The 12,123-nt window shown below is 39.6% G+C and overlaps 1 protein-coding gene across 1 annotated transcript; it reads left to right on the top strand.

The window, feature by feature from the left end:
* The first annotated feature begins 9,127 nt into the window (after positions 1–9,127).
* On the top strand, positions 9,128–11,888 carry zgc:171579 (uncharacterized protein LOC557116 homolog). The gene is made up of 2 exons (XM_024408285.2): positions 9,128–9,266; positions 9,977–11,888. The coding sequence occupies exon 2, from the start codon at positions 9,983–9,985 to the stop codon at positions 11,012–11,014; it is 1,032 nt and encodes a 343-aa protein (XP_024264053.1). The 5' UTR covers positions 9,128–9,266; positions 9,977–9,982; the 3' UTR covers positions 11,015–11,888.
* The last annotated feature ends 235 nt before the right edge of the window (positions 11,889–12,123 follow it).

Genomic DNA, 12,123 nt, shown 5'->3' with positions numbered 1-12,123 from the left:
CTAACCTCTATTTACAGGAGAATGGGTTAACTTACTGATGCCATCTAACCTCTTGACAGGAGAATGGGTTAACTTACTGATGCCATCTAACCTCTATTTACAGGAGAATGGGTTAACTTACTGATGCCATCTAACCTCTATTTACAGGAGAATGGGTTAACTTACTGATGCCATCTAACCTCTATTTACAGGAGAATGGGTTAACTTACTGATGCCATCTAACCTCTATTGACAGTAGAATGGGTTAACTTACTGATGCCATCTAACCTCTATTGACAGTAGAATGGGTTAACTTACTGATGCCATCTAACCTCTATTGACAGTAGAATGGGTTAACTTACTGATGCCATCTAACCTCTATTGACAGTAGAAAGGGTTAACTTACTGATGCCATATAACCCCTATTGTCAGGAGAATGGGTTAACTTACTGATGCCATCTAACCCCTATTTACAGTAGAAAGGGTTAACTTACTGATGCCATCTAACCTCTTGACAGGAGAATGGGTTAACTTACTGATGCCATCTAACCATCTAACCCATCTAACTATTTACAGGAGAATGGGTTAACTTACTGATGCCATCTAACCTCTATTGACAGGAGAATGGGTTAACTTACTGATGCCATCTAACCTCTATTTACAGGAGAATGGGTTAACTTACTGATGCCATCTAACCTCTATGACAGGTAGAAAGGGTTAACTTACTGATGCCATCTAACCTCTATTGACAGGAGAATGGGTTAACTTACTGATGCCATCTAACCCATTTACAGGAGAATGGGTTAACTTACTGATGCCATCTAACCCATTTACAGGAGAATGGGTTAACTTACATGATCTAACCCATCTATTTACAGTAGAATGGGTTAACTTACTGATGCCATCTAACCCTTTGACAGTAGAAAGGGTTAACTTACTAATGCCATCTAACCCTTTCTACTGTCAAGAGAATGGGTTAGTAAGTTAACCCAACCCCATTCTCTGACCTGATAGGGGTTAGATGGCATCAGTAAGTTAACCACAACATTGACCCATTCTCCTGACCCAGATGGTTAGATGGCATCAGTGGTTAACCCTTTGTTTTTACTGTAAAAAAGGGTAGGCAAGGTTAGATGGCATCAGTAAGTTAACCCAGTTCTACTGTAAATAGAGGTTAGATGGCATCAGTAAGTTAACCCATTCTACTTTCAATAGAGGTTAGATGGCATCAGTGAGTTAACCCATTCTACAAACTGTCAATAGAGGTTAGATGATATCAGTCATTAACCCTTCTACTGTCAATGGAGGTTAGACAATCACAAATGGAGGTTAGATGGCATCAGTAAGTTAACCCATTCTACTGTAAATAGGGGTTAGATGGCATCAGTAAGTTAACCCATTCTACTGTAAATAGGGGTTAGATGGCATCAGTAAGTTAACCCATTCTACTGTAAATAGGGGTTAGATGGCATCAGTAAGTTAACCCATTCTACTGTAAATAGGGGTTAGATGGCATTCTAGTATCAGTAGTTAACCCATTCTACTGTAAATAGGGGTTAGATGGCATCAGTAAGTTAACCCATTCTACTGTAAATAGGGGTTAGATGGCATCAGTAAGTTAACCCATTCTACTGTAAATAGGGGTTAGATGGCATCAGTAAGTTAACCCATTCTACTGTAAATAGGGGTTAGATGGCATCAGTAAGTTAACCCATTCTACTGTAAATAGGGGTTAGATGGCATCAGTAAGTTAACCCATTCTACTGTAAATAGGGGTTAGATGGCATCAGTAAGTTAACCCATTCTACTGTAAATAGGGGTTAGATGGCATCAGTAAGTTAACCCTTTGTACTGTAAATAGGGGTTAGATGGCATTTGATGGTCCTTCACCTCCCTTCACTTATCTGTGAAACGTCTGATATAGAAAAAATATACATGTACTTCTAAATATTTTCTCTTCCCCCCGTTAGCTTTCACTCTCCCTCCTTCCCAAATAATCTCTCTTGGATGTGATTATTCAAGGGGATAATTAAATGTAAACTGCCCAGTGTAATTTGTCATGTCATGTGAAGGACCCAAGGCGTTCTCGCTGCCAACAGATGCTACTCAGCAGTTCTCCTGCGGATCAGAATCCTTCACATAGGTCAAACACACACACACACACACACACACACACACACACACACACACACACACACACACACACACACACACACACACACACACACACACACACACACACACACACACACACACACACACACACACACACACACACACACACACACACACACACACACAAACACACACACACGTTTTCCTTTGCAGACCGTGGTACAGAAACACCAGATGGCTGAAGTTGGAGGTGTATTTCCTTTCACCTCTGAGACTTGATGGCTACATTTCATCTACCACAGGACATTATGTCATGCTCAAGAGCTTCACATGGAGCGCTTCATCTAGATCAGGTCAAACTCAAGGCCTGCGGGCCAGATCCAGTCTACATTGGAATGACATTTCAATCAGGACTGACTAATCCGAATACTATTATGTTACTGTACATGTATGAATTTTCTCTCTTGCTCCCAGTATTGAATATAATGTAGTCAAGAGTTTAGAACAATGACGGTCTGTTCCTTGGTACAAATGAATGAACTATCTCCAGATGGCAGGGACGGACTATCTCCAGACTGTCTAGAATGCTTATCTACACTGACTGACCTTGGCTCTAGGCAAGGAGGGAAGGCTTGAGAACTATAGGGCCTTTCTACCAGTGTCAAGAAGAGACGGAACATTTAGAGAACGCTGACGTCATTTTCAGTTTATAACCTGTGGTAAAATGTGTATGAACTCAGTACTCTCTTGATTAAAGGCTGTTACTTGACTTTTAAGACCGGGGCTCTGTCCATTCTTATAAAATAATGGTCATACAAATTCTTATGAATTGACAGAGTGTTTAATTTTGATTGGGAATTAAAACAGAGGAATTAAATTCCTTCAACACTAGCATAGACTTATAGATGACCTGGAGCCAGTGGGTCTGGCGACGAATATGTAGCGAGGGCCAGCCGACTAGAGCATACAGGTCGCAGTGGTGGGTGGTATAAGGTGATTTGGTAACAAAACGGATGGCACTGTGATAGACTGCATCCAGTTTGATGAGTAGAGTATTGGAAGCTATTTTGTAGATGACATCGCCAAAGTCGAGGATCAGTAGGATAGTCAGTTTTACTAGGGTAAGTTTGGCGGCGTGAGTGAAGGAGGCTTTGTTGTGAAATAGAAAGCCGATTCTAGATTTGATTTTGGATTGGAGATGTTTGATATGAGTCTGGAAGGAGAGTTTACAGTCTAGCCAGACACCTAGGTATTTGTAGTTGTCCACATATTCTAGGTCAGAACCGTCCAGAGTAGTGATGCTAGTCGGGCAGGCGGGTGCGGGCAGCGAACGGTTGAAAAGCATGCATTTGGTTTTGCTAACGTTTAAGAGCAGTTGGAGGCCACGGAAGGAATATTGTATGGCATTGAAGCTCATTTGGAGGTTAGTTAACACAGTGTCCAAAGAAGGGCCAGATGTATACAGAATGGTGTCGTCTGAGTAGAGGTGGGTCAGGGAATCACCCGCAGCAAGAGCGACATTGTTGATATATACAGAGAAAATAGTCGGCCCGATTATTGTACCCCATGTTTATAGCCAAGTTATCATGACTCAGTACTGGTACCCCTTGTATATAACCAAGTTATCATGACTCAGTACTGGTACCCCATGTTTATAGCCAAGTTATCATGACTCAGTACTGGTACCCCATGTTTATAGCCAAGTTATCATGACTCAGTACTGTTACCCCTTGTATATAGCCAAGTTATCATTACTCAGTACTGGTACCCCATGTTTATAGCCAAGTTATCATGACTCAGTACTGGTACCCCTTGTATATAGCCAAGTTATCATTACTCAGTACTGGTACCCCTTGTATATAGACAAGTTATCATTACTCAGTACTAGTACCCCTTGTAAATAGACAAGTTATCATTACTCAGTACTGGTACCCCTTGTATATAACCAAGTTATCATTACTCAGTACTGGTACCCCTTGTATATAACCAAGTTATCATTACTCAGTACTGGTACCACTTGTAAATAGACAAGTTATTGTTACTCAGTACTGCTACCCCTTGTATATAACCAAGTTATCATTACTCAGTGCTGGTACCCCATGTATATAACCAAGTTATCATTACTCAGTACTGGTACCACTTGTAAATAGGCAAGTTATTGTTACTCATTGTGGATTTATTCCTTGTGTTATTATTTTTCTATTATTTTTCGTATTTTGTCTTTGTATTGTTAGGAAGGACATGTAAGTAAGTATTTCACTGTTAGCCTACACATAACAATTGACTTGATTTTGATTCCCTGAAAGCTGGATAGTCAGGGAGCATAGAACATTCCCAACCCGATGGATAAAGGACATCATTTTGATCATTTTAACAGCGAGGAAATATAACACATTTTCAGTTCGGCCATCCAGACCTTGTTAAAGACCGAATGCGGCCCGTGAGCAAAATGAGTTTGACGCCCCTTATCTAGATGGTCAAAATAGATTGATCAAGTTCGGGTGCTGCTGTCAACCATTGTCATGTCTTGTGGCTTTCGCTTATTGTTTACAGTATCTGTGTAGAGCAACAGGTGTACTTTCTTGAAATGTTTGCTTTACTACTGGAACTATTGAACTGTTATAGGCCAATATGGCAATATAGGAATATATTTTTTACTTGGACTTACTTCTCAGTAAGCGTTCTTACTAGTATACAAATTGAAATGCGTTTTTTTTCTCTCTGAATGCACAGACCTGATAATGTGCTTCGGTAATGTTCATGAGATTTTTTTTTTATAAGTCTTTCACTCTGTTATTGTGACATCTTCCTTACGGCTCTTTTACCCCATCTTGTGACCTGTAAACTTTGATTTGATTTGTTTCTTTGCCGTCGTTTTGCTGGTACATTTGATGTGCCATGTTAGATAACGCATTCCCAGAATTAAATTGAAGAGAAAGCATGTCCCTCTCTGTTTCCAAGAGGTCTATTCTCTATTGTATACCAAGCCTGCCTTTAAACCCTGTGGAAAACATGTATTGTTACACTCAAAGATTCCACCTGCAGTACAGGAGATTCAAGATGGCCAAACTATGTTAAATGTGCAGTAATTGGAACGGGTACCTTTGTGAGGTCATAATAGAAACACGTTTAATTTGACTAACAATACATTTTCTTGGAAATGTGATTTTTTTTCTTAGACTCTTCCCCTGTATTCGTTAAGATACACTTTCTTGCATAGCTCAGAGTATAAGTCTCCAGTATTTCCAGTGCCATTGCATTCTTTATCTTAGACACACTACATACCGAATCCCCATGGTAGGCAAGTGACTCATAAGTTAAACACAACTTCAGAATGAAAATAACTCCCTACAGATTGGCCCTCTGTAGAATATACCCTTGATTCTTCCATCCACTGCCACTACATGATATTAATCAGTTAAGGTCTTATCTGCCAGCTAACCTGAAGTTCACCTACTTTGGGTTTTAAAAGGGTTCACATGCAGATAATTGTATCTCTCTTTTCAACCGTGCTTAGATTACATTCTCTTTCAATTATTAAGGGCCTCTGAGATTGTCGCAAGGCACTCATAGAAAGAACAGCATGGTACAATGTATTATGAGACATTAGTCAAAGAAGGGGCAATAAATGGAGGAAGTCATTGATATGCATTGCTAGAAAGTACTTTATCTTCTACTCTTATGTCTAAAGCAGACAGACGTATTGATGAATGAGAAGAGCATAATAATAATTATACAAATGAATATACAAAGTATGTTAATTATTATATTACTACTACTAATTATTGCACTAAATAATATATCAATTATTTGTATTATTAATTATACTAATTATTTAAAGTATTAGTATGTGAAAAGCAGCTAGATGACAAGCTTACAATTGTATTACTATTACCTAATAATGAACCATTTCTAAACTACTTAGAAACCCTTTATAAATCCTTAATAAATTATATCTTTATTGTTGTAGTTGTCTAGTTTCATGCTCCTCTTTCTTAACACTAAGACTCATTCATCTCCAACAAAATGACATAGATTGTTACATTCCCCTAGTTTGGTCCCATGTGTTACATCACTTCACTAACAGGTTGTGTTACTGTAAAACGCTTCACTAACAGGTTGTGTTACTGTAAAATGCTTCACTAACAGGTTGTATTACTGTAAAACGCTTCACTAACAGGTTGTGTTAGTGTAAAACGCTTCACTAACAGGTTGTATTACTGTAAAACGCTTCACTAACAAGTTGTATTACTGTAAAACACTTCACTAACAGGTTGTGTTACTGTAAAATGCTTCACTAACAGGTTGTGTTACTGTAAAACACTCCACTAACAGGTTGTGTTACTGTAAAATGCTTCATTAACAGGTTGTGTTACTGTAAAATGCTTCACTAACAGGTTGTATTACTGTAAAATGCTTCACTAACAGGTTGTATTACTGTTAAACACTTCATTAACAGGTTGTGTTACTTTAATTCCACTTACATCTGAGTGCTTTGCCTATGATCCTTAGATTGAATTTGGGCGCAGGAACAATTTCTGTAAGTTGGACTCATGCCCCTGGTAGGAACTGTCGTGAGTGCTTTAGAATTCTGTGCATGGATGCATCCCAAATGGCACCCTAATCCCTAAATAGTGCACTACTTTTAAGCAGAGCACTATGGACACTAAAGGAATAAGGTGCCATTTGGGATGCATACCATATCTACAGCCAGCTGTGTGAGCCAAACTAGATGATTTCTGCCAAGAAGTGTTTGAACACCTTGTAAGCATTTTAAATCAATGCCCTGTAGAAAATGTAAAAATCCATATTGAATTCACTCAACACAAGATATGAAGGAATTGAAGATATGAAGTTTACCATCCAGTGGGAAGTGTTTCTTTGATCTTTATACCTTGATAACATGTACCGTTGCCAGATCTCCTCTCAGTTGAACATGTTGATAATCGTAACATGTGATAGGTGATTCACAAAACTACACCTACTGAACACCATTCAACCCCTTAGCACAACTCAACATGGTGGTGATGATGATGATGATGAGGTTTATATTGATGATGATGGTGGTGGAGGTGATGATGATTATATTGATGATGATGATGATGATGATGATGTTGTTGGTTATTGCTGGTGGTGGTGATGATGGTGATGGTGGTGATGGTGGTGGTGGTGATGATGGTGGTTAGTGATGGTGGTGGTGGTGGTGGTGATGATGGTGATGGTGATGATGGTGATGGTGGTGGTGGTGGTGATGGTCGTGGTTAGTGATGATGATGATTATGGTGGTGGTGGTGATGATGGTGATGATGATGATGATGATGTTGGTGGTGGTGGTGATGATGGTGGTTAGTGATGATGGTGGTGATGGTGATGGTGGTGGTGATGATGGTGGTTAGTGATGATGGTGGTGATGGTGGTGGTGGTGGTGGTGATGATGGTGGTTAGTGATGATGGTGGTGATGGTGATGGTGATGGTGGTGGTGATGATGGTGGTTAGTTATGGTGGTGGTGGTGGTGGTGATGGTGGTGGTTAGTGATGATGATGATTATGGTGGTGGTGGTGGTGGTGATGATGATGATGATGGTGGTGGTGGTGGTGGTGGTGATGATGGTGGTTAGTGATGATGGTGGTGGTGGTGGTAGTGGTGGTGGTGGTGATGATGATGGTGGTTAGTGATGATGGTGGTGATGGTGATGGTGTTGGTGGTGGTGGTGATGGTGGTGGTGATGATGGTGGTTAGTGATGATGGTGGTTAGTGATGATGATGATGGTGATGGTGGTGGTGATGTTGATGATGATGATGGTGGTTAGTGATGATGGTGATGATGGTGGTGGTGATGATGATGCTGATGATGAGGATGATGATGATGATGATGGTGGTGGTGGCGATGATGGCAGTGGTGATGATGATGATGATGATGATGGTGGTGGTGATGATGGTGGTGGTGATGATGATGATGATGATGATGATGAGGATGATGGTGGTGATGATGATGATGATGGTGATGAGGATGATGGTGGTGTGATGATGATGATGATGATGATGATGATGATGATGATGTGAACAAGGATGCTGATTATTTTATCTCTCTGTCTCTCTGTAATGAAAGGTGTAATAATAGACTAATAAAAGCATCACTGGACCCAACAATCACTGAGGAAATAATGTATAATTAACAAACTATGAATTACCTGATTTTTACAGGAAGTATACAGAAGAGACTTCTTGTTTCTAACCATAGTTCTTTGGGGGATGAGATATACTCCAGCAGCATGTTTCACCTCTTGTAACCTCTTATAGACAGGACTGGAGATAAGTAACTCATCTCTCTCTCGTATAGATCATCTGTGTGGATGATACCCTGACCTGCCGGGGCCCGTGATCCATAGAATGGTACTGTAGCTCAGTAAGGACTTGGTGCTATTGAGTATCATTTTTACTGACAGTTTGATAACAGGTGTATACATACAGGTATAGGATCTAAATCTGATCAGCCTGTTGGAGGAGAACTTGTAGTGTATTTGAGGTTTAATAAAAAGACTTCTGAAGTTTGCAATTTCAATTTAGAAATTTTACTATTGATTTTCCCTTAAGAAAAATGTATCAACCCTGACAAAAATGTCCATTAATTATAATTCACATAATAATTCACATTTCCTGTTTCTGCTGGATTATTTTCCTGCTGTAGCAAACTGGCTCAAATTAAGATCCTACATCTGTACAGAAAATGGAGTCAGTTGACCCGTTAAAACAAATCTGAGTCAGTCGGAATGATCATATTATACACAAAAGGTATTAGAAAAACAGGCATGGCATATTATTACATGTGTTATTCAGTGACAGTGATTTACAGAGGCAGATCTGGTTTACACATTTTATATAGTTTCTCCTTCTCTGTTGACCAGTAATTAACAACACAGTGACTGGCACATTTTAGCTTCTCAACTTCCTGCTGTGGTTAATGTAACATGATTCATTTTATGATTTCATGACTTCTGTTTCACCACCATCAAAATAAATATCTCCATGGCATTACTTCACATCCTGTACAAAGACACACTGTTGGCATATCGTTTGGTACTGACTATTCAACTCACACTCTCTCTAATGAGGTTTCCCAATAAGACGTTCTGATATTGTTGGAAAAGTGCAGCTAATACAGGATTTCAGGTATGTTTTGATTAGTTCTGTCATATTAATATTTTGATAACATAAGAAGACAAAGTCAGGGAGAGAATTCACATCAGTGTTTTGAAATTAATGGTAATTTAGTGGTCATCTATATGTTTTTTTCCCTCTCATTTTAATGATACTTCACACCCTTTTAATGGTAGGTTATACCCACTCGTTTTAATGATACCTGATACCCACTAGTCTTAATTATACTTTATAACGACTAGATTTAATGATACTTGATACCCACTAGTTTTAATTATACTTTATAACGACTAGATTTAATGATACTTTATACCCTCTGGGTTTAATGATACTTTATTCCCTCTAGTTTTAATGATACTTTATACCCTCTAGTTTTAATGACTCTTTATACCCTCTAGTTTTAATGATACTTTATTCCCTCTAGTTTTAATGATACTTTATACCCTCTAGTTTTAATGATACTTTATACCCTCTAGTTTTAATGATACTTTATACCCTCTAGTTTTAATGATACTTTATACCCTCTTGTTTTAATGATACTTTATTCCCTCTAGTTTTAATGATACGTTATACCCTCTTAGTGTCAAGTTGAAGGTGTTGATTACAAAAATATAATTTAAATAGTGACAGCATCAATTTACAGGCTCAGAATGTGTAATGGGGTAAATACTTACTATACAATCTATATCATATCAACTTAACATATCCTCTTGATTCTTAAGGACATCATGGACATGACTCCCACCCCCAGCTCTGGTAATAGTAACCTGAATGAAGCCAACAATTGTGGAGTGGACCTCAGCCAAGATGCCATCTACCTTCCTGTAATCTACAGTATCTTCTTCATCATTGGCACTCCCCTCAATCTGATGGCCCTATTCGGGCTCTATCGTCTGATCAAGTCTGAAAACGTCTTACCGGTGTATGTGATCAACCTGCTCCTTTCGGATCTCCTCCAACTGTTCACTGTACCTCTATGGATTGACTACTATCGCAGGGGTCACAGCTGGCGATTCGGGTCCACTTCCTGCCAGTTATTGGGGGTCAGTTTCTACGTCAGCATTTACACCGGCATTGCCTTCATGTGCATCATCGCTTTGGAGCGCTACTTGGCCATCGCCAAGCCTCTGAGATTCCAAGCATTGAGAAAGCTGAAGTTTGCACGATGGATAGCCCTTAGCATATGGGTCGTGGTAGCCGTGCCTCCATCCATCATCTTGCGTAAAATGCAACCCAACGACAATCACACCCTGTGTATTGAGGGCTACCCTTCCAAGGAGGGGTTCATCATCTACCGATTAATCACCTTATCCCTGTCCTTCATCATCCCTCTCGCCTTCATCGTGATCCTCCACCGGAAGACCCTGAGGTCTTTGTCGGCCATTGGTACCTTGGGAATGGAAGAGAAGCACCGCATCAGGGGGCTTCTCATTCTGCTGATGGTCATCTTCATCCTGGTCCTCGGCCCCTACCACATCACAGGATGCGTGAAGTACATTGGATTGCTTCTCCACGGTGACGCCTGTGAGTGGGAGAAGGCAGTGTTTGTGCCCTACCAGCTGGGCAGGGGTTTGCTGAGCCTCAACAGTGTGCTGGACCCTATACTTTATACGTTCCTGAGGAGTGACTTCAGGGCGGCTGCAGGCCATTACCTGCCCTGCCTGAGGAGAATGCAGGAGTCTGTATGCAGGACTGTGAGTCATCAGAGGACCACCACTAAGACCCCTAGTACTCTCTCAGATCACTCTGATTCTATCTAAACCCAAACCAGACATTTGTAACATACCTGTACAGGATGTACAGTACCTAGCTAGATGCTATCTGCTTGTATTATAATGTAATAACCAGATTTTAAAAAACCATCACCAGGACCACTATTATCCTTGAAGACCCCACAGAGAGACCCTGATTCAACCTGTGATGAACATTAATACTGAACATTATTCATAAATGCTGCAGAACAAAGGTTATACTGTGGGAAAGGAAAATCTCTAAGATATACATATATTTCGTATTATTAGTTTTTACAAAAACTGTTTGTTTCTTTAAACAGTGCCAGTGGGTTTTGGAAAGTACATTCTTGATTGAGACAGACGTGATTTGCCTCACATTGCCACAGCCAGGAAGTTGCCAGATTTGGGATTTCATGTGGCAGGCAGCTGGTCTCGCAGAAGGACTGGTGTCCTCATAATAAATTCACATTTCCTCTTTCAAGCACCAAACAATTTCACAAAAGGAACTTGCCTAGAAACAGATCCTGTTCCAAATCAATTGGAAGTTGTTTTACAAACTTGTTTTACAACTTTGTTTAAACAAACTTACAAACTAGACCTGAAACATATAAGATAAACTGCTGAAGGACTGAACATAGTTGTAATCCTTCGTTGTCCACAATAGTGTATATTTGACACTGGGGAGAAAAAGAATGTAGTACTTTGATGATTTGGAGTTGCCTCTGGCAACTGAAAGGGATGGTTCGACGAGACTGTTCTACCTGTTTATAAATAGCATCGTACCCAACTGAGGACCACATGTACACAAGAATTGGAAGTGGTTTTGTAATGTGGGGCAATGTGTAATATTGTATTTCTGTCAGCATTGCAATGCTAAATGTAAATAAATCTATATCACAAACCTATGTACCATTTCATTTCAAACATGTAATTTAAAACATAACTGTCCATATCATGACACATTTCAGATTCAGTTGATTAAAAGAGTTTCATGTTTGCATAAAAATGATAAAGATTATATCCCATATGTTACTATAGCCTATAGGGGGGCAAAACTAATGAAATCTATAGTGAGTTCCTAATGTTTCCATCTGTGCTACAACACTGAAGGTGCTAAAGATGATGCCGACATAGTA

The sequence above is a fragment of the Oncorhynchus tshawytscha genome, unplaced genomic scaffold (assembly GCF_018296145.1).
Source record: "Oncorhynchus tshawytscha isolate Ot180627B unplaced genomic scaffold, Otsh_v2.0 Un_contig_7265_pilon_pilon, whole genome shotgun sequence".
NCBI classification, from domain to species: Eukaryota; Metazoa; Chordata; class Actinopteri; order Salmoniformes; family Salmonidae; genus Oncorhynchus; species Oncorhynchus tshawytscha.
This window is presented reverse-complemented; position numbering and strand designations above follow the sequence as displayed.